At 39.9% G+C, this 24110-nt stretch overlaps 1 protein-coding gene across 5 annotated transcripts in view; it reads right to left on the bottom strand.

Moving 5' to 3' along the window:
• Window positions 1-22905, bottom strand: part of PHF6 (PHD finger protein 6) — a 47148-nt gene extending 24243 nt beyond the window's left edge. For 2 of the 5 annotated variants that reach the window (XM_045470816.1, XM_045470817.1), the window contains exons 1-5: window positions 22663-22905; window positions 18543-18726; window positions 18217-18318; window positions 4311-4444; window positions 4000-4043 (exon numbers count right to left, since the gene is read on the bottom strand). In XM_045470816.1, coding sequence (XP_045326772.1) covers window positions 4000-4043; window positions 4311-4444; window positions 18217-18318; window positions 18543-18680 — 418 coding nt within the window. In that variant the 5' untranslated portion in view covers window positions 18681-18726; window positions 22663-22905. Of the gene's footprint in view, window positions 1-3999; window positions 4044-4310; window positions 4445-18216; window positions 18319-18542; window positions 18727-21108; window positions 21272-22662 lie in introns of all 5 variants that reach the window. The other 3 variants (XM_045470819.1, XM_045470814.1, XM_045470815.1) reach the window with 3 other exon arrangements.
• Window positions 22906-24110: the final 1205 nt, after the last annotated feature.

Here is a 24110-nt window from a genome sequence, read left to right as displayed (position 1 = left end):
CTTTGCTCCATATACATTATTAAACAGAAAAGCCTTAACCTCTTAATGAAAATGATTTTAAAAGAACCACAAGACATAATCACAGTTCCTTGTAGGTACTCAACTGTTTACCGATGACAACCTATCATGTTAAGGTACGTCTACAATACAGAAGCTAGCATCAGCTACAAACTAGACCTGTTATTGCCAATGTTGGGTATTTAAAAAATACTGCTTTAAAAAAAAAGGTGAAGAATATATCTATTATCTAAACACATGGGCCAAAGGATGGGGCACGTAAGTTGCGGGATTTAATTCTAGGCTTTTCCTGTCCATTTTTAATGTATAAATTCCTATTAAGAATAAGGGCAGGGGTGCCTGGGTGGCTCAGTTGGTTAAACGTCTGACTTTGGCTCATGATCTCGCGGTTCATGGGTTTGAGCCCCGAGTCAGGCTCTGTGCTGACAGCTCGGAGTCTGGAGCCTGCTTCGGATTCTGTGTCTCTCTCTCTCTCTCTCTCTGCTCTTCCCCAACTCATGCTCTGTCTCTCTCAAAAATAAACATTAAAAAAAAAAAAAAAGAGTAGAAGGGCACTATACCATTTTAAGTGCTCAACGACCACATGTGGCTGGTGGCTATATAATAGACGGTGCAAAATATAGAACACTTCGTTGTCACAATAAGTCCTACTAGACAGCCTTGTTGAACCATTTGTTTCATAGCCACTTGTAAAAAGCCCTGTACCTGAGGTCCACGTCATCCAGCTAAAACCACTGCTTCTCAAACTTTCATGTGCAAACAAGTCACCTGGGATCTAGTTAAAGTGGCGATTCTTATTTAGTAGGTCAGGGGTGGGGCTCGAGATTAGGCGTTTCTAACCAACTCCCAGATGATGCCAATTTTGCAGGTACACTGATTATGCTACTTTCCTCCCCTCCTTGTTGCTAACAGTTACCAGCTCCCAATCATTCCACCCCATGCATCAGATTCTCCTTAGCACATAGCTTACTGCTCTTTCCTCTTTCCGGCCCCTGCTGCATCCTGGGTGATTTCAAAGGCCCATGGGACAATCCAAGCAAGTTCCCTGACCTTCAGTGATGTCCTCCATCAACTACCCAATCCCTATAATCACACCCGGACACCTTTATAATCACCTAAGAAGGGTTCTAACCTCTGAACTCACTATAAATCACACATACTTTGGGACCACAAAATGACCGCTTTCCCAAGCACTTTCCTTCTCACTTATCTTCAATCACGCCCCTCCCATCTATTACTTCCTTCCTGTTTCTTATTTTCCTGCCTTCACTTCCCTATCTAACTTAGATTTCTAACTAGCCACTTTCTGTGTGCTACACACAGGATCCTGAATTGCCGGAAGTCACACAAACTGAGGGTATCACTACATAAATGGTTAGCAACCTTAACTGAACCCTCTACCTGGTCTGGAGCCCTTACATTTCTCCAAACTTCCTTTCCCATCTTCACAACTATTCCTGCAAGCTTTCTCCTCTCTCCTTCAACTTCCAGCCCTCCTGCCTCCCCTACATTGTCCCTCACAGAGCAAACAGACGAGACAGGAACTACCTATCTTCTTCCTTCTCTATTACAATGGAAGTGTCCTCCCATCACAGGGCAATTCTGGTTGTGCACTGAGTCTCCCTCCTTCCTGGAGCTTCAATCTCCTTTTGCCTAACAGATCTTTCTCATAAGCATGTATTTATCAACTAATCCACACCCACCCACCCTCCCCACCCCCGCCGCCTCCAAAAAAAAAAAAAAAAAAAAAAAAAAAGGCCACTAAGTGAAAGAAGCCAAACTGAAAAGGCTACATACTATGTGATTCCAACTATATGACATTCTGGAAAAGGCAAAACTATGGAGACGGTAAAGAGATTTTTGAATTTAATATGTCAAAACAGTTCATATTAGATCAAACTAACATGAACAGACTGAATTATGGCTTATTTATCATTTTAAGTATTAGCAAACTAGGTTATTGAGCCACCGGTGGCAAATAATCAAGACACTGCCACAGGTAATCAATTCCTCTTTGCTATACAAACTACTGAGGTATAATTCTCAAAGATAGTCCCTGAAATACAATCCTATAAACCCCAATCATAAATTACAATCATAAAGTAGAGCATATGTTTCCCATTAGGACAATGAAGTAATTGGAAGTTCTGTTTCTGACAAAGCACTCAATGTCAAATACAAGCTAGATAAAAGTGATAAATTGTAAAATTATATTTCAAGTTCTACAATATGAGTATATACACACTACGTATATATCAATAATATAAGGGGCCCCAAAGTGCTACAAAAATATACAACGAACCCCAAATTCAAGACAATTGTATTACAAATTTGAATAATTTAGGAATTTAGGAATCCTTCCAGTTACATGAAAAAAGTCATCTTGAAAAGCAGTAATTTAGATCTTTCTCAATAAATTTCTCAAAGCAAAAAGGTGGCCAAAATTTACTTTACAGTCTGCAGTGACTTTTCTCTACCACTAGATGGCACTATCAGCTTCAGAAATCTACCGAATAAAAGGGGAGCTGCCTACATTAATCACTGTTGCCACCCTCAAATATTCTGCCCCAGGGTGTTCATATACTCATCTTCATCAGATCCCAGCTCTTAATCCTTGGTTTGCCATACATATATAGTCACTACAATTTTAAAGAGAATTCAGGGCACCTGGGTGGCTCAGTCGGTTAAGCATCCAACTGTGGCGCAGGTCGTGATCTTGCAGCCTGTGAGTTTGAGTCCCGCGTCAGGCTCTGTGCTGGCAGCTCAGAGCCTGGAGCCTGCGTCAGATTCCGTGTCTCCCTCTCTTTCTGCCCCTCCCCCACTCTCTCCTGTCTCTCTCTCTCTCAAAAATAAACATTAAAATTTTTAAAAAACACACAGTTAAAATCTGAACCAATGAAAGGTGGGAAAGCTTCCTCTTAACCTTTGAACAAAAGGTTTTTGAACTGAATTCTAGAACTAAATGAGGAAAAAACCAAGGAAAACATAAAGGTTCTTTTCAGTTGTACTTTATCACCTCCGAAATGTTCTGTTGTTAACAGCTATGGAATCTGTTTACCTTAAAGACAAGTTTTTGCTGAAGATTATATAACCAGCACTATCCTAAAGTAATGGAACCAATCTGGAGTCCCAAAGGGTAGGATACAGCCAAGGTCTAAGATATCAAAAAGGGCCACAAACTTTAATATGCTAATACTGATAACTAGGTAAGTCTTTATAAAAGAAACCACTTCCTCAATCAACAGGCTGAAACCATTCTACTGCTAAGCAACGCATTCTCGGAGGCTAACAAAAACTAAAGATCTCTAATCTAAATAGAAGGACAGAACAATCTCAGATTAAATCTAAGCCTTTTTATATTGCTAGTGACAGTATCAAAACCATCTGTTTGTAAAGGTACGAAATAAGAATTCAATTTAAGAACTCTTCCATACCGTTTAAAGACCAGGTACAACTTGGCTAACTATATATAAACATCCCTGACCTTGTTTTATCCAAATTTAAGGAGAGATAAACTATAATTTCAAAAGTTAATATATTTTAAAGTTAATTACTTCTTATGAACATGTCTGTCTTTTTAAAACAGTACTACAACATGAAAATCTAACAGAAAGCCTGGTGATCGCAAAATGTAGTAGCAGTGTCCTTCGTCCACACTTTGTGTATCTGACAGTAGCACAGGTCCCAATTATGACCTGTGCAACCTACTACCACTTTCATGATCACGGAAATCCCAAACCCCCACCGTCATGTGTTTCCGAAAGATAAATACATTCTCAACGTACTCCTTACAAGAACTAAATTTAGGGGTCAAATTTTCCTTAAAACTTCAGATCATTTCCACTATGTATATTAGTTTGTCCTAACACTTTTCTTAATTCTTTGAAATGTATTCAATACTGAGATACATCTTATGGCAAAAATCGGTACAGAATTCACTCAAATTTCTTCCTGATACTGAGAAGCGGCTGAATGACTTACCTTCAGAGTTATGTGCGGTTTTCTTGTGTTTTCGGCAATACACCCTACAAAAAAATGAAGAAATCAAAAATTATGAAGTAAACAAACGAAATTCGTTTTTCAAATTAAGAAAATGAGCAGTACACTTCACCCCATTCATAAGCTGGATTCCACAAATCTTATTAAAAGTCCTATGCCATTTCTCTAACCATTAAATTCCTTACCAAAAACACCCTTTACAATGATGATGAAATGCTTTGAAACGGGAAAAACTTTTACAAAAGCCTAAAGTAGGACTGTGAAAAAAAAACTTAAAGAAGTTAAATAATTACATGTAAATTCCTTGTGAAGGTTTCTCTCGTATCTGAGCTTTATCATGCAATGCACAGTGGTAGTGGTACGTCCTGTGACAGGTTTTCACATCACAACCAATTGTGGCTCCAGGACAATGGCACAAAGAACACATCTACAGCAAAACAATAAAATAATTATTACTAGTGTGCGATTTTCCTAAGGCCGTGATGTCAGGTTAGAGGCATATCAATCTCTGTCAAGGAAAACAAACCGGTTATTGAAGTTTTGTAACCAATAATGCCATTTTTCTTGTGTTCTCGCCTAGAAACAATTTGAATAAAATTCTACCAGGGGTATTTTCCCCCATGTTAAACATTGACAAAATTAATGGAATATTATTAATGTCTATTGTTTCACTGTGGCCAAGAGAAAACTTGAAATGTTGCATAGCAGGAATGTAAGCTGTATATAACTTAGCCCTTTCCACAATCCAGATTTTCCTGGAAATGAGTAACTGCAGAAAATGTCTCATACCAGAAACAATTTGTCCTTCACATCTCCACTTAATGAGAATCTCTGGGGAGAAAAACCTCACATACTATTGGGGAACTTGGTAAAATCAATTTCAAGTGAGGGAAGAAGGATAAAAGAATTAAAGTAGATTTTTAAATATCTCAAGCTCTAAAAATAATTTGTGATGTTGATTCTGAAAACATGCTCATCTATTTTAATTTAATCTGTTACTTACCTCCTGCATTATGAATTCAGGCAAATAGATAAAAGAACATATTCTTAAACAGATTTTAATGTATTTGCCTTCTAACTTTATTGGATAATTCCTACTGTTGAACTAGCTCGTTCTCTCAATTTAGGAAAAAGCTCTTTTTTAAAAAAGTACATAAGAATTGGGGCACCGAGGTGGCTCAGTTGGTTGAGCGACCGACTTCAGCTCAGGTCATGATCTCACGGTTTGTGAGTTCAAGCCCCGTGTCGGGCTCTGTGCTGCCAGCTGAGAGCCTGGAGCCTGCTTCGGATTCTGCGGTTCCCTCTCTCGCTCTCTGCCCCTCCCCCACTCATGCTCGGTTTCTCTCTGTCTCAGAAATAAACATTAAAAAAGAATTTTTTTTTAAAGTACATAACAATGATTGCTAGTGGTTTTGATTAACGTATCATAGTATACTGGACTGAGTGGACTTTCAATGAGGCTATCTCCGAAGCTACAAATGCCATGCCAAAACAAATTCACTAGAAGGTAAATCTTAAAAACTGCTGGTTTCTAGATACCTCATTTGGAACTGTTCTCACTCCTCTATTGATTTTAACATAAAGAACACTTACCATCCTAACTTTGGGATCACTTGGCCCCTAAGCGTTTTTGGTATACGGAGAGGCTAATATAAATTCCAATAAAATTCCTTATACTTCTTTAAGCAAGTCAGAGCCTCAACCTCTCAATCAAGCTATCATTTAAGAAATACTCCTATTAAGTCAGAAGTAGAAACGTTCTCAAGGCAGGTACACCCCAGAAAGCAGGAGGGCCAGTGCCCAGTACTAATACTAGAGAAATACTCCATTTCCTTAAATACAGAAACTTCAGAGTATTACTGTTAAAAAGAAATACTGTGCCAAGTTATCAAGCAGGAAAAGCTGTGAAATACTTTGGGGTGGCTTATAAATTCTTGAGGGAGTGCAGCATTTGTAGTGCAGCTTAATTATGAAGTTTTATTATTTTAGCAAATTGTATCTTTCATCAAAAAACACAATTAGAGAGATTTTGGAAAAGACAAGGGCACAAAGGAAATTTAAAAATCACTCATGCTTACCAAGTAGAGATGCCCTGATGGTGCGTTACAGTGTTTGCATGGCAGTATTTCTGTACATGATTCCACACGTACTACTTTACAACCAGTTTTTCTTAACAAGTCAAACATACCCCATCTCATTAGAACTCTACTGCAAGTAGTTCATCTTGAAATTTCATCAAAAATGGGTTTACAGGCACATTTTGAAAAACATTATTGAATTCAATTAGCAAGTAAAAGTGAAAGGAGGGGAGGTGTTGTTAAAAATACTGTACTTGGCTCAACACTGGCAAAAATAGTGAGATGGGCGTGCTCATATCCTGCTAGAAATCACTATACTCTGGACAGCAGCTTGCCTTATTTATCAAAGAGCTTTTAAAAAGCTCTTATTTCCTGATCCACTAATTTTACTTCTATTACTCCAGTCTTAAAAAAAATGAGATTCAGGGGCACCTGGGTGGCTCAGTCAGTTGAGCGTCTGACTTCAGCTCAGGTCATGATCTCGCAGTCTGTGAGTTCGAGCCCCACATCAGGCCCTGTGCTGACCGCTCAGAGCCTAGAGCCTGCTTCAGATTCTGTGTCACTGGGTGGATGGTTTTGTTTGTACTTTCCCGTATGTTCTGATTTTTCTACAATGGACAAAAATACTTTCATATACAAAAAATTAGTTTAGGGGCACCTGGGTGGCTCAGTTGGTTGGACACGACTCTTGATTTTGGCTCAGGTCATGATCCCAGGGTCATGGGATTGAGGCCCGCCTCAGGTTCCACACTGAGCATGGAGCCTGCTTAAGATCTTGTCCCTCTCTCTCACTCTCTCAAAATAAAGAAATAAAATGGGGCGCATGGGTGGCTCAGTCGGTTAAGCATCTGACTCTTGGTTTTGGCTCAGGTCATGATTTCATGGTTCGTGGGTTCGAGCACAACGTTGGGCTCCGCAGCTGCCAGTGCACACCCTGCTTGGGATTCTCTCTCTCCCTGTCTCTGCCCCTCCCCTACTCACGAGGCCTCTGTCTCTCTCAAAATAAACAAACAAACTTAAAAATAAATACAGGCGCCTGGGTGACTCAGTCAGTTAAGCATCCAACTTCGGCTCAGGTCATGATCTCACGATTTGTGAGTTCAAGCCCCAGATCAGGTTCTGTGCGGATAGCTCGAAGCCTGGGGCCTGCTTCAGACTCTGTGTCTCCCTCTCTTTCTGCCTCTTCCCCGTTTGCACTCTCTCGCTCTAAAATAAACAAACATTAAAAAAAAAATTAAAATAAACTAAAAAATCAACAGTATTGGGAATACTCCAGCAAATGCTTTTAATACCCATCTCTCAGTTTATTGAGAATAAGAAGGAAACCAAGTGTCCAAAATATATCAAAATTTGTTTTAGCTGGTTCTCAATTTAAATCCACCCAAAGTATAACCAGTTAACTACAGCAATTTAGGACAGATAAAATTTTTAAGTGAGGAAATGCTTATTCTCACTTTTGTTATTTCCTCTCAAGGCAGAAAAAAGATATACCAATAAAAATGGTTTCAAAGAGTGGAAAATTCTTTTCAAGGTTAGGAGTAGGAATTTTTCTCAATTAGAATGTACTGGATCTATTTTAAGCAGCATTCATATAAAAGCAGAAATACCCGCTTGTATATGAAGTTTTGGCAAGGTGCTAACAAAATAGCAAAAATTATCCATAAGGCTAAATATAAAATTTACATGTGTTTGTGTACCTATGAGCACAAAACAGAAACGTAACTGTCACCTTGAAGTGTAGCAGACTACTACACCCCAGCCCCTAAATAATCCTTTCTGCCCTGAACTCCTATGGGACTTAAGATACAGCATTCATTTTGGCTCTTACCATTTGACTTGTCTGGCTAATTATATTTATAAATGTATAGATTTTATCCATCAGTTGTTTCTAGACTGAGTTTTTGGGAAGATAAACAGTGCTTTACAAAGCAGTGTTCGATAAATGTATTGACTTTAAGCTTACTCTGTTACTGAAGATTTTAATATCTTCTGGTGTATTTTTTTTCTCACTCATGGTTCTAATACCTGCAGATTTAACATAATAATCTTCAAGTATGCCTAAAAATTTAAACAGTCTGATCTAGAATTTGGAGAGGTAAAATTGAGGAGAACATTGTAGTTGAAGGGGCACAGAATGAACAGAGGCAAGAATATTTGGGAGGAAAAGATTCGCCCTGTTAGATACAAGGTCGAGAATCAAAAAGAGATAAAAAGAAAAAATGAAAGAAGATGGGAAACTAGATAGATGGCTGGTACACTTTCCTTAAGAAAAGCTATGGAAAAGAAGACAAAAGATGACCTCTCTTGAAAAAGTGGAGTAATAGGAAAAATGGGACCCCAACACAGCTGGCACCAGTTGGCCAGACCCGGGTAATGTTATCCTGTATTCCTCTTGACATAAAACATTTGCCCTCAAACTTGTCAGTCCCTCCTGGGCTCTTAGCAGAATGCCTGTCAGCTGCCATTGAACATCAAGTTTGTACTACCTGTGACTCTTTCCAACGTGGGAAAATGAAAGAGAATCTGACAGGAACATGGTCAACTGTGGACCCCTTCCCCCTGCAAAAATGTCTGTCTGTCCCACGTATCAAATATTCAGTTGAGGGCTCATTTTCGGCCCCCAAAGAAGTATAAATGTTAACTGTCACCTTATCCTGTTCATACCCTGATTTCAAGTTCTTTATGTAGAGGTGAAAATTTGGTAAGAATCATTTTTCTTTTACTTCTACTCGTCTCTTCAGTTTGCTCCCTAGTACACCTAGTACGCCTCAAAACTCAAACACCTCTTCTGACGTGGGGAGACTGGAAAAAAAGACCCTATCCTATTACAGATATTTGCACATCATCTTTACAGTGTGGTTAGAAGCTACACTAGCTGCTAAATTTTTAAAATACAAGTTATGCATACTTAGAATGCATGGCATGATATTTTAATATTAGTGAAGTGGTTACTACAGTTGAGCTGATTAGCGTAGCCACGTATTCATATGCTTACCATTTTCATGTCTTCATATGCTTACCATTTTGTGTGTGTGTGTGCATGTGTGTGTGGTGAAAGCACCAGAAATCTACTCTCAAACAAATTTCCAGTATACAACGTAGCATTAACTCTAGTCATCGTGCCGTACACCAGGCTTCTAGACTTCTTCACCCTCCCAATTCCAACTTCTTACTCGTTAACCAACACCTCCCCACCGTCCTGCCTGTGGTAACCACTCTTCTACTATCAGTGAAACTCTACTATGTTAAGGTTAAGCTGTACCCCACAAGCTTAGTCTCAACGAGCTGACCTAGACTAAAGAGGAATTAATTCACACATGAGTGCCGATAAAGGGAACCGAAAGGGCTATGACTTAGCTAAAGTCCTGCGGGAGCCAGAAGCTGGGACGTACCTGCTCCTCAGTCAATTAAACCAGGCAAGGGCTGAAATTCAATTTGTGAAAGGAAGAAATCCTAACGAATAAAAGGCGAAGCTCAGGGAAAACTCAACGAAGACCACAGAGAGACACAAAGTAAAACTAAAATAAGACTGCCAACTTCTAGGACAGGCAGAAAGGAAAGCTGGAATCTGATGGCTAGACAGAGCCATATGGAACCAAGTGACAAAGGGCTCACTTGCTAAGACTTCGCTTTGCCCAGTTTAACTGCTGTGTATCTACCAGTATCTATCACCGACCACCACTGTATAGATATAAATCCTCACAGCCAAGTGGTTAACTACTCTCAAGACACCTGCTCTAAGAAAAGGGCTACAAATGTATGAGAATGCAAAAGAGGTTCCAAAACGAGGCCATATTCTTGAGTCTGCAGGCCAGGGAAACATAAAAAGCACTGGAGTTGGGGACAGGGTACCAGGGATATCTGCACAGGAGACAGGAGACAAAAATAAAGTGAGGGCAGTTCACCTTACACTGGTGTCTGGTTTTTTGTGTTGTTTTTAATAACGGATAACACTGCCTTCGATAAAAATGAATGCGGGACAAGGCAGTTAGGGTAAGTTTTCAGAGCTGCCTAAAACATGCTCCTAAACTCCAGGTTCACGGCTTTATTTACAGTAATACCTTACATATCCAACACTGCTAGAAAACAAGAGTGACCTCTGACTTATCTGTTTAAATGACAGCTATCCAATTTACCTGTTAAAAATTCCTAAGAAGAATACCACTGTGTGGTAGGGTGAAACATGAACACATAACTGTATCTGGTTTATACTACAGCTACAGTTAAAAAAAAACAAAACAGTTCCGCGTTTTGAAGAGGGTCTCACAAAAACACCAAGTTAACAATAGAATATTATTAATAATAAACTTTATGTAATAATTAGGTCTAAATGGAAAGCTGGAAAGCAAAAAAGAAATCCGAAAACCATCAAAGTTATTAAAAAAGGACAAAACTGATAGGTTAGGACCTTAAAATTCCAAGTGCTTCTAAAAAACAGAGCCATTGAAAAGTACTTGTTTTCATTAGAGTAACAGACTAAATCTAAGCAGTTACTGAATAAATGAGTTCAGAAAGCTTTTTGAAACTGGAGGGCCATGAACTAATTAAGCCTATCAAGTTCTTACTTAACCTGGTCTCCTGACCTTGGTCTGAATATCACAAACTCCAACTCTATCAGACTTTGTGAGTCATCACTGATGAGGAATATAAATTCTCACTGTAGCGTTTGAAGGTTTTTTTTTTTTTTTTCCATCTGAAACATTCAGATAGTTTTTCTGAGCTCAGCTCTATAGTTCAGGCTGAGGGTACTTTAAACTGCCGTGTTGCCCACTATATATACTCACTCAGTGGGAAATGTCAAACACATATCCGTACTCAAGTGAGTACCAACACATCCCCCAAAACCAAACAAAGATTATTTTACATTACTGGTTTGGGTGCTCCTCCATTAGCACAAATAGATAAGAGGTAGTTACGTAATGACATAAATTTACATTATTCTCAATTACAAAGAAGTATGTGAAGGCAAAAGAAAAAAATAATTTATTCAGTAATAGTCAAAGAGCTGATTTTCTCCAGCAGTGGACTTGAAGTTTCTCTTTTACCTTACATTCTTTCTCCTTAATCATCTCCAAAGTAAAGCAAAATTCATTTCAATACAAGTGACACGTAAAATACCTACACACATTAATCTGCATGCCATCACCTGAACTTTTTAAAAAAGTACACATTAAGATGAATATACTCGTGATGCACGTACACTCAGTTACACAGATGACCACGAGGTCAGTGACTCAGGAAGAATTTACCTGTTTTTCCACAAAAATACCCTAAGGCAGGGGTCCTGCAAGCCTGACCCAGCCCACCAGCCATTTTAGTAAATAACATTTTATTGGAACATAGACATGCTCATTTCTTTGTGTGTTGTCTGCGACTACAATGGAGACAATAAGGCTGGCAAATCCTTGAATATTTGTTACCTGGTCCTATAATCAAAGTTGGTCAACCCATCTTCTAAGGCACTGGTCCACAGCCAGGAGTGTTCATCCAAAATCATCTAGGAATCTTTTTCAAAAGATACATGCCTGTCATGCCCTGCCCACTCCTCTTCTGATGTAAAAGTTGGCTAAGGACCACTGCTCTAAGGATTTCGTAGCACCACTAATCCCCTGGCATCTTCTGCTTCTTTGTATGCAGCAAGCAAGCAAGCAGCAGTAGCATTCTGTGCACTGTGGGCACCCCATTTCGCCCTTACCGAATGCTAAACGAGCCACTGACTCTACTTTAAATAGCACTGCCATTTAATACTTACCTAATACTTTTGACCACTTCCTCCTCCTTGAAACTCTTCCCCCTTTGACTTCTAGAGCATCACTTTTCCAGTGGAACACATTTCAAATGTCACTCTCTGTGAAGCCTTCTGACTTCTCAAATAGAATTCATGATGGTCCTGTATCCCACCTCTCTTGTGGCATTCTTTACATGCTCCTAAGGCTAAAACTAGACGCATTCATGGTTGTACCCAAAGTGTCTAAGCATCCTGCTTTGGTCCAAAGTAGGCACTAAATTAAGTAACTGATAAATGGACAGACAGATGAATTCTAGACTCCAGACGGAGGACTTGACAAACACAATGCCTAAGGAAACAACAAAAATAACACCATACCAGGCCAGGGAATGTTGAAACACTATGTTGTGCACCTGAAACTAATGTGACATTGCGTGTCCACTGTACTCAAATAAAATATGTGAGGCATACATAGCGCTCTACCATCCTGAACAAGTAACCAACCTGACTTTTCCCTTTCGATTTCTCTCCTTCCTTTTCAAACTGCTAGAGTTGCAAACAACACTAAAATTTTGATTAACCAAAAAAGAGGAATTTTATGCTACACCATTACCTCCCTAGCCAATTTATACTTAGCCATTAAGGTTTCACACTATTATCCAATTGAAGCTCTTCTCTCCTTCCAATTCAACAATGAATGAGTGCCCATTTATTAAAATGCTATTGAGCACAAATGAGACATCAAGTACCCTGCTAAGTGCCTTCCATGCACTGTCCCCACTGAATCCTGCGCTAGGCAAAGAGAATCGTCTCTACCCTCCCAGAGTTCATGATATAGTAGGGAAGAAACTTGCACAGGTGTAACAATTACAGTGCACAGCATGTTAAACTCAGTGGCCGAGGTAAGGTTGAGCTGAACTCAAAAACAGAACTGACAGACAGCTAGGATAATGTCAGTGCCTGCACAACATTGGGGACAAACAGGATGTATGGGAAACCAAGAGGAGAGAGAAGGAGATCAAGAATGGGAAAGGTGGATTAGGACTTCTGAGGGGCAGGCTGAGGCCTCTGGGTATTATTTCATACACAGTAAGGCACCAGTAAAGGTTCGGAGGCAGGGAAGCAGAGATCAAGTGATTACCAGCAGTTATGTTGGAAGGATGGGAAGAGGAAGACTGGATGCAGGGGAGCATTAAGAAAGAAAAGGAAGCAGAGACATCCCAGAAGGAGAGTCAATGTGACAGATGTGGAAGAAGGAAGACTTGAAGGTAAAGGATTTAGAAAGAGAATCAAGGTTCAGTGCAGGGAGATGATGAATAATGCTTTAGACAGGATGCATTTTAAGATGCCCTTGCAGAACATCTATGTGTAGCAGACAAAAATGCTGCCGTTATTAGGTTTCATTCTCCATAGTGACCACTGTATATATCCCTTTTCTCCTGAAAAATCCTGCTTTCCCCATCCCCATCCCCTTACTATCCAAGTTGAAATTCCTGTCTAAGGTTTAAAGACCCGGCAACTATCCCACCTTACTCAACTGAACCATTACTGCCGGTCTCAATGACCTGTTCTGGTAGTTAACCTCTTTCCTGGACTCATCCCCCCGCTCCCTCTTTTAAACCTTACCATCTCTAGGAAGCAGTCTTACTTACCTGAACAGGCAAGGCTCCTCCCACACACAATAAAAAGGTGTATGTATAAATTGTCATATATGCAGATTCATGGCATGCCCGATATCTAGATCATAAACTCAAAATCAGATGCCCCATTTCTCTAGGGCGCCAAACATTCCACCGGTACTGAGGAAATAACAAAGTAAAGACCACCTAAAATTGGTCTTTTCATTTTCAGAGGCCACAAAAGATATCTTGAGGGTAACAGAATCAGAATATTCTCACCTAGTATGTATGTAAGATTTTTGCCCCCCAAACTAACAATGCTATGAAGAGAATATATTAACAGGAGTTAGATTATGTCCTAAATTCAGAAGTATTTCCATATTTATTAGAAAACTCCTAAGCCCTAATAATTACGTTTCTTAAAATATGATTTGGGATTGAGTAGCGTAAAAGGCAGTCTAGTATAACCTAGGGTGATGAAGAGTTCCGGCTCTGGAGTCGCCTGGCCCTAAAGTCAAGCACCAGCTCTGCCGCTTACTAGCTACAGGACCTTAGTCAGGTTCCTGCACTGAGCCTCAGTTTCCTCATCCATAAAGTGAGATTTAACCTCCTATCTCACATTATGACTGTCAGGATTAAAAAGAATCATGTATTTAAGGTACTTTGCCCACATCTTAAGTGTTCAATAAATGTTATCTATTTCTACCACTGGAAAAAGCAGGAAAAACGTTCAGAGGATTTCTTTAGACATGGGAGTAAAATTTAGTTTGTAAAGGGGAAAGTTCAGGAGTGACCTGAGGATAGTCATCAAGTATATGAAAGACTGTCCATTTTTAGTAAAGAAAAAACCCAAATACTTCCTTTAATGGAAGGAGAGAGACCTAAAATAAATGGTTTTAAATTAAGTGAGATAATTAAATTACAAAGAAGGATGGATTCCTCAATTCTGAAGAGTGTAATATAATGACGGTCATGATTCACGTTGCTTGGGTAGAATCACAACTTCTTGATATATTTAATAGCGGAGACAAGGGGTGCCCGGGTGGCTCGGTCAGATGAGAGTCCGGCTCAGGTCACGATCTCATAGTTCGTGAGTTTGAGCCCCACATCAAGCTCGCTGCTGTCAGCACGGAGCCTAATGGGGATCCTCTGTCCCCTTCTCTCTCTGTCCCTCCCCCCACTTGTGCTCTCTAAATAATAAATAAAACATTAAAAAAACAGCGGGGAAAAATCTTATGTTGGATGGCTTGTAGGCAATCTTGCATGGGGGTGAGGGAAGAGGAACTAAAGGGCCTTCTGAACTCCTGTCCTTAGAGTGATATATCTGACACAGTTACCAATTGTAACAGTAACTATCCAACATAGAACTCTTAAGGATTTCACCACCTAGCTTCCTCCAGAAAGAGTATGTTCTTCAAATATACTCAAGCATCTCCTCAAAGAGAATGAAAACAGTCACGATGATTCATAATTTTACTTGGAAGTATGCATTTCTGTGCTAGATGGCTGGAGGGTAAGAGTAGATGGTACAGATGTGGTGTCTTCATATGACTTCAATAGGAACTGGGAAACGATTCTGGAAAAAATATGTATCTGTCTCAACTGCAAAAACAGAGACTCAAATGATAAAATTCTTAGTACTCTGGCCATTCCTGGTCCATCTGGGCACTCAAAGGTGATGAAAAAGAGATGATTTTGTTTATACAGAATAGCTTTCCTCCCCTCATCTTTGTGACTGACATGAAAACCTTGGAAAACTGCCTATGGCAGCAAGAACATAAAAACCACATTCCTGTAACTCCTGCTCTGTGACCTCCCATTCTCTCAGACTCTGACCCCATTTGGTCACCTATACACTTTCATCGCAGGTTCCAGCCTCTTCTCTCGAAACTTCTCTTTGGTGCTAGGGAGCACCTGTTAAGCCAACACCAGGTACCGGCTAGAACCTCACTTGGAAGCACCTGTCTATTTTCAGTGGGTATTCACGACCTACCTTCCCTGAACAGATCAAAGTTAAACATACGAATGCCACTCGAGTCCTATCCCCCATGTAACTTATTTAAATTCTGACATTTGGGAGGAGGAAAAGGAACACAACTATAGGCTCAAATTCTTTCCTTTTGCCCCTATTCCTTACTAATAGATGCCCAGGGCCTCAAAATAGCTTTTGAAACACCTTTCCTAAGGCAACTCTTTCGATCTTTTATAGAACTTTTTAGTCATGTAACATCACCGTCTAGTAAGCAGTGATGCAGCATTATCTGTTTACCACTGGCAAAAAGACAAATAAGTTAACGACCTGTCTAAAGTTACATAATGTGTCAGTGACAGAGTTATTAAAAAAACAAGCCTCATGACTTCCCAGCCCAGCATGCTTTTCATTAGCCTACAATGACATGAGCGGGTTATTATTATTTATAAACACTAGCTACCAGGGTGGCTACCATTTACCAAGTCCTAGCCACGTGCCAGGCACCACGCTAAGTCCCAGATAGTCTCTCTTTGAATTCTCACAGTATCCCTGGGAGACAAGCACTGCCACTGTCTCCTTTTGGCAGGTGAGGAAAACGTGGTGTACGCAAGTAAATAACTTGTCCAGCCAGCCAGCGACAGGGCTGCGATTCAAATCCAAGTCTGTTACTATAGTTTGTGGTCTTAACCTCCGATGCTCTTCCATCCCTAGTTCAAGGGACAAATGCCGTTCTTTACAACGCGCTACACTTGGGAAAAAATTAACTCCCTATACTATACCATTAAAAAGTAATCAAAATAATTTATATTAGTGAAACATGTACAAAGTTCAGATGCTCTCTTCACAAACACGTCCTAATAAATGAAATCTCCACTGGATTTAGCAATACTGCTTCATGTAAAATGAGGCACTGCATTTGTTAATAATCAGTAACACTGAGACCAAAACTGCTCCCGTTCTGACTAGAGCAGCCACGTCAAGGGAGCAAAATGCTCACGAGTCAGGATGTAGAGCATTTTCCAGACATATTCATAATGCCAAGGAATAAATAATGGGGTAATAAGGTTTACAGCACAACCACTTGCAAGTAAATAGTATTCTTTCTGTGCATCTGAATTTGTTTTTAAGGACTAGGAAATAAAAACATACTGCTCTGGTTCTCAAAAATCAGCAAGCCATAAAAACATGAAGAAATCTAAAACCAGCAAATTAAAATCACGATAAAAAAAAAAAACACGAGGGGCGCCTGGGTGGCTCAGTGGGTTAAGCATCCGACTTCGGTTCAGGTCATGATCTCACAGTTCGTGAGTTCAAGCCCCGCATCAGGCTCTGTGCTGACAGTTCAGAGCCCGGAGCCTGCTTCGGATTTTGCGTCTCCCTTTCTCTCTGCTCCTGCCCTGCTCACGCTCTGTCTCTGTCTCTCAAAAAGTGAATAAACATTAAAAAAATATATTAAAAAAAAAAACACGAAGCATTCTATTACTACAACAGTTTTGGGGGTGGGGGAATACAAATGCTTTCACAGTTAAGGCCTCACTACCACAAAAACTGACCTCTGAATTCCCACCTGTGCCAATAATGATTCTAGGGTTTGAGATTATTTATCCTAAAGCAAGTCTCAAATCCTTCCTTCAATTTCTTCATATTGCTTTTTTTCCTAATACTACAAGACTGACAACTTACAAAAAATGGATTATTCCTGATCATCAAAATGACAGTTCCTACGTCTGCTCATCCTATTCTTTGTGAAATAGGAGATTATCCAGTGCCCAAGAACATACATATATGTTCTGCCAAACCCATCTTTAAAATAATGAAACATCTGAGGGTGCCTGGGTGGCTCAGTCGGTTAATCCTCTGACTTTCGGCTCAGGTCCTGATCTCACAGTTCGTGAGTTTGAGCGCCGCGTCGGGCTCGCTGCTGTCAGCATAGAGCCTCCGTCTCCCTCTCTCTCTGCCCCTCTCCTGTGCCCGCATGTGTACTCAGGTGCATGTTCTCTCTCTCTCAAAAATAAATAAACATTAAAAAAATAAAATAACAGCACACTTGAGAGTGAAGCTACCGAAGGTACATTTACAGATGTAATTTCAATAAAGGGCTCAAAGGAGAAATACAATAGCCAAACGAGGGAAAATTGTTTCAATGTAAACCCTACTGCATCATAAGTACAGAGAGCACTTTTCTAAGTCCTGAGAGGAGACAATATTACTTTTCCAAAACAGCAATATAGTATCTTGTCAATCTGGTTACCAGTAGTGAAGACAACTACAGGAAGTTACTGTAGCATACATACCTTCAGAAAAAACAGTAAAATCCATCAAAAGTTACACAAAGTCATAAATGCTGTTACATGGCTGAACGACAATAAAACGCAGCAAGTGGTAACATTGTTTTGCCGAAAGGGTACTGTCACCTTCATTTATGATCACCACAATTACTTGATGACGGAAGAGGAAAACACATCTGAGTTATGAAAATTCCCTTGAATGAACCCTTTAACACGTGATCTATTCAAATTAAGCAAACTGCTTGTTTTCTAAGTCAACACAGCCTCCAAGAAGATTTTAATTCTTTTTGAAAAGAAAAAAAATCGGAACAATATAAATATTGATTCCCTCCTTTTTTGTCAAGTGATAAATAGGTTAAACCCAGCCTTGGAATTTCTGGTTTGGGGGGGGGGGGGAGACTGCAATTTAAAATTATACTGTTAATAATAATGCAATACACTCTAAAATAAGCAATTTCCTCTTTAATGAACTTAAAGTAAGTTTTATTCTCAAGAGGCAGAAATACCAACTTACCAGCTTCGTGCCTCTTTTAATTTCCTTTTGGACATCTTCAATAGAAAATCCACCAAGACTTTCGTTATCAGAGTGTGATGATACCAAAGCAGATGAAAAGAGCTATAAATTACATTTAAAAACAATTAAGATTCATATTTAAAGACATTACAGTGAAACAGTCAACAAGATGTTAACTTTAAAAGGAACTTTTCTAGTACAAATGGCATAGCATTAGTGAGAAACCAGATCTTAAAAATTTAACTGACTTTCATCCTGTTCGGGAACAGGCAGTCACTGTCGGGTCCTCCCAGTTTCGGGTCTCTCGGCTGCCGGCCTCTACTTACCATGCACTTATGGTGCGCTGCCACCTTCTGGTTTGCAGATATTAGTAACTGTCCGCATTCCTTGTCTCTATTTGACTTACAAAAGCCACATTTGCGCTGTCTTGTGGGCCCTTTTTTCTGTTCAACTGAGCTTGACATGATTTTTAAATTGCTTTTAGAATGCCACTTTAAGCCTCAAGAAATGCTACAGAGAATGAGAAGGGCAACAAAATGGTTAATTGCGCTTTAATATCCATTTACACAGTCATGTAGTTGTTTAATATTTAACCTAAGTTTTAATATATGCATTTTTAAGCAGGTATTTAGAATAGACAAATGAACATTAAAACCTGAAATGCCTCCATAATGAAAAAACCAAATGTATGCATAAAGATAAGTTACTGAAATCATTCGGAAAAATCAAACTGCTCCCAAATTAGAGGATATGTGAAATAACTAAAACGATTTCTGTGTGGATAAATTAAAAATGTGCAATGTGTGACACTAAAACAATCATCTGCTCACAATATTAACGAAAAATATTTTTCATGTATAGCTAGATTCCCCTTCAAGGAGACCAAGAATTATATATCTGAGAACAGAGCAGAAACTTGTAAGAGAACTACAAAATATCCAGAGTGAACAGAATTCTAGAATTGCACAACTCGTTCAAGTTCACATATTCATAAACCAACAAAGGAGAAATGAATGCACTTAACCGTGACTCTGGAACACTTATTTTTAAAATGTGAATTATTTTCAAGTTTAGAAAAAAATCACATATACACCTTTAATAAATTTTTGCTATTGTATCCCTCTTTAGAGTAAAGAAAAAATTAAGCTTATAAGTCTATTTGTAAAAACCATACTTTAGGAACCGATTATTTATAAAAAAAAAACAACTATATTATCTGACTCTGAGGCTTATTCCAAAAGTCTGCAGGTTAAAGTTACAAACAGAGAGTGGTGTTCTAAATGCAGTAATGTTCACATTAAATTAGCAATATTGTATAAAGGAAGGAGAATTTTTCTGTGTGACCCTTAAATCTAGTCAAATTATAATTCTAGGTAGTAAAGTCAAACACAAAGAAAGGGAAGAAAAGCTGTAAGATAGAAGGTTTCAGATTTAGATCATCAATCTCAACATGGATTCTTAAGAAGAATCTAAACAAGTGTAAAATCAGTTATGTGATTTGTGTAGTTTTCCCAAAGCAACCGAACTAAGCGGTCCAGGATCCAGGCTGCCACAACAGAAGTCACAATCAATAAAATCTGCAATGTTCATCTTAAAATTTACTAAAATTCTTCCCATTTTTCCATATACTTGAGTATTTTCATAATACTATGCTGAAAAATGGACTCACTGACACCACATTGTAGCTTTGTGAGAAGCACTTCATTCACCAGCAAGAACAGTAGCAGCTGGTGCCAGGAAGGTGTTAGCTGCAAACCACTCAGTGCTTTATAATATAAAACTGCAGATACTTAATCAAAATTTAACGTGAAGCCACAAAGAAACAGGTCTTTTTATCAATTTATACCTAGGGTTGTTTTGTTTTGTTTTTTAAACAAAACTTCAAAGGCCTTGGCAGTCTCTGCGTTGATGGGTTTAACAAACCCTTAATGCTATCTACAATTTTAAATACCTCAGTCTTCCAAACGCCATCGGATACTTTACAACAGTACTGTATTCACAGCACTGCCTATAAACCATGAAACTGATTGAAAACAGGCAGCAAATACTTTTAGGATTAAAGAAAAAAAAGGACATAACAGAGAAACAAAAGAAACAAAAGGGGAAGTGTGTTTGCATTTGTACAGGCAAATATGTGTTCAGTTGCTTTATCAAGAATATAGCTGCCAAAATCTTTAGAATTAACCATGCAAAACAGCAAAATTCAAACAGCACCAAAATCTGCTATTTGAGTTCTAAATTAGCTTTCTTTACGACTATGCAATGAATAGTAGACACTCTGAAACCACTGTAACACATTCAGCATTTCTCCCTGGTCATCCTTGGCCAGTTCAAAGGATAGCACATTATGAATCTAATCTGTACAGTCATCTTTAATGTGTAATTTCTGCACAACCCTAGCATAGGCTATAAAACCGGGTTGTAAGGTTCTAAAAAGTCCTAGAGTAGAAAAGCACTTTTGACTCTTGAAATTGATTCTGAAAATTGTATCCGTACAGAATTCTGCCTCTTTTGAATTTATAAACAGGTAAATTTGTCATCCTAATTTTGAGAATTCCCTTTTCTAAGATATCAAATACCCAAAAATCTAAGAGAGAAAAAAGGTACGCTTTATTTTGCATTCAAAAATATTCTAGTGTTTTCATCAGTCTAAATTGGTGAAGTGAACAGAAAACACAACAAAGTGCACCAAACCAATTAAAAACTTTCCCCAATGTGCAATGACTAAATGGATTTTTCCACTAAAATTAAAATAATGTATCTGTGCATATCTTGCTAATTTTTTACAGCCTCCTTGTGAAACATGAAGTGGGGGAACATCATGGAAACAATGACTCCTCACAAAAATGTCTTTATCATAAAAATACAGATTTTTATCTAATGCTGTCTCACTTGTGGTCTCTCGTTAAGGAGAATAAGGGCATTCCAAGGACCAATATTAAGGGGTTCATAACGATCCACGCAGCTATGTGGCATTTTAATTTCAGCGTAAAAGGTTTTTCAGGGCACGCAGAGATCAAACTTTGATGCTTTCGCCCAACAATGAAACCTTTTCCTTAAAAGAAACATAACATTATGGATCATGTTATAAAGCAGAAAAAAAGAGGCAAAGATAACAGCGTGAGAAACATAATTGAAATGTCTGAAAAAATATAAAAGCTCGATTAGTTAGGCTGAGGCAATCAATTCGTTCCTGATTTTACAAGATGCTGTAAAGCACCAAGGTGGAAATAACCTGAAACATCAAGGAGAGCATTCAAGAACCAAGTCGAGAGCTCATTCAACGTCTCGAATCTGAAAGACCATTTCCACAGAAAAACAAAACAAAACAAAACAAAAACTGCCGTTCCGGAAGATCAAACAATCCCACACGCAATCAAGCTGAAACATACAGTTGAAAATACATAAACGTGATCCCCAAACAAGCAGTATTTCGGTCAGGAAAGTTACAGTGGAGAGAAATAAACGATCGAGATGAACCGGAAGGGCACCTGAATTTGGTTGCACGATATTATTACATGCTTCGCACTGCTTTTTGCGGTTATTCAAAAGGAAACTGAAGGAATTTTCCAGTTGTTTCAAACCCAAGGGTAAGAAAGAATTTGAACTGTCTGAATAAGACCCGATATTACGTAGTAAGCCGATGAAAAGAAAAGGGGTTTTCAAAAAGAAAGGATTTTTCAACTTCCACGCAGAATATCGAAACGAACAAATTTCAAAAGAATGCCGTGCTGTTCGTCCATATAATAAAAGGGTGGTACACATAACGTACCGGATCCTCTCTCCGTTATTTATTCCTCAATACACCCTAGACTCCAAGACCTCCCTCTAATCAAGCGCTAGATAAACTCGCAAAACTATCTTCCTCTAAAACACTTTAGCAGGTCCTTTCGGTCAAGTCAGGGTCCCCTAATCGTCCTTTTCCAATCCTCCCGAATCCAGGAAGATATCCCACCACTTTCTTTAACCGTCCTTCCCCAGGAGTTCGCTCTCAAATAGTCTTCGTTTCAGATCTCAGTTTCACCCCTCATTCCCCCCACCCCAGAGTTTTTCCTCATTCCGCAAAGCCAACCCTCTTGCCATCCTGACCATTCTTCCTCTTACGCTTCCCAAACTGGGAGTCTCCCTCCTTCCCAAATATGTCCTAAGCGATGGCAAAGACTAAAAATTCCCAGTATTTTTTCCTCCCTAAATGCTGCGCCCCTTCCCCCGAAGTCTACGCTGGAGCCTAACCGCTCCCTTAGCTCCTCCGAAGCACTTTTCTCAGCCACCTCTCTGCCAAGCGCCTTCAACGAGCGGCGCTTCTGGGGTCCTTGACAATAAAGCGAGACCACCGAGAGTCCCCCTTAACAACGGGCAGGGGCGGCGGCCTGGCCACCGCCATCCTCCTTGTCTTCTCCCGCCGGGCAGAGAATGGGGGGCCCCCGAGCTACCGTGGGGACTCACCGGCGGGGCCCAGAGGCGAACGGCAGGGGAGAAGCGCCAATGAGGGGAAAGAGAAAGAAGTCGGTGTCGGTTCTCCGGCAGCGCCTGGGAGCGGGGCTCTGTCGCCGGAGGTTGTTTCCTTTCATTCGAGGAGAGACGGGCTCGCGGAGCGCCCTTACGTCGCCCCCCTCGCACGCAACGACTCAACACAGCGTTAATACGTCTCCAGCGCGCCGCGAGCCCCGGTTGGCTGCACGGCCGGGGCAACTGAAGCCGCAGAACCACGGCGCATGTGCCGAGGCCACCCCCAGTACGGATCGGGGCGGCAAGCTCCGCCTCCTGCTCGCGCGCGTACCTTCTATTCTCCGGTCCGCCGCTCAGCCAAGTGTTTGGGGGCAGGCTCCGAGGAGATAGAGAAAGAGATTCAAAGATATCGCCGTGGGTCGGGCGGAGAAGGGGCAGGGTTGGGACTAGAAACCGTTGGGCGGGAGCCCTGGGTAACCAGTTTTCAACAGGGATTCAAGTGGGTAGGCCTGATCCCTTGCACTTGTTCACCGAGGCCTTTTCACATCCATTATTTCATTGTACTCTCGTGGCATCCCTTTGAGGTCCTCCGTTCTCTCATTTTACTGCCAGGAAAGACTGAGAAGCTCGTAGTGGAGTAGGTCGGGCTGGATTTCAATCCTTGGCCAAAGCATTTTCGTCTCTGTATCTGAGAGTTGGCTTTTTTTGTTTTTTGTTTTTGTTTTTGTTTTTTTGGTTTTTTTTGTCTTTAAGATGGGGATTAAAAATACTATCTCACGGGTTTATCGTGAAGAAGAAATGAGATAATGCAAGTTAAACGTCTATGAGCGTCCCTGGCATATAACAGGCCCTCTGTAAATACGGAGATTATCATAATCAACAAAGATAAGTGATTTCCTTTATAACTCACACAGGTAAACCCGACACCTAACCGAGCGCTTTCCTCTTTGATGTATGGAGCCTGACTGCTTGGGTTTGAATTCCAGCTCCCCCACTTCTAGCTCTATGACCTTGAGCACGTTGCATTACCTCTCCGTCCCTCAGTTTCAGCACGTCCAAAATGGAGATCACAATGGTATCCATCTCAAAGAGCTGTTGAGAGAAAGGAGTTCATACACGTAAATCACATAGAATAACACTTGGACACATACTATGCCCTATGTAAGGGCCAGCTTTTGTCATTTTCTCCTATGCTCATAGACTGCCAGCAAGTGGTTAAAAAAAAAAAAAAAAAAAAAAAAAAGCCCTAGCAAACCAATGAAAATTTAAAGATAACCTTTTTGTAGCTATTTTTCCTGTAAAACGGAAGGAGGGGGGTCGCGGTGGTGGATTTTCATTGTTGCGATCCTATATTGTTACTACCCTGTTTCAACATTGTTTTTATTTCTCCCTGCAAGGTCAAACTTAAATTGTTATTCTAAAGGAAACAGTAACTGCGTTCATGT

Source organism: Leopardus geoffroyi, chromosome X, assembly GCF_018350155.1.
Source record: "Leopardus geoffroyi isolate Oge1 chromosome X, O.geoffroyi_Oge1_pat1.0, whole genome shotgun sequence".
Lineage (NCBI taxonomy): Eukaryota > Metazoa > Chordata > Mammalia > Carnivora > Felidae > Leopardus > Leopardus geoffroyi.
This window is presented reverse-complemented; position numbering and strand designations above follow the sequence as displayed.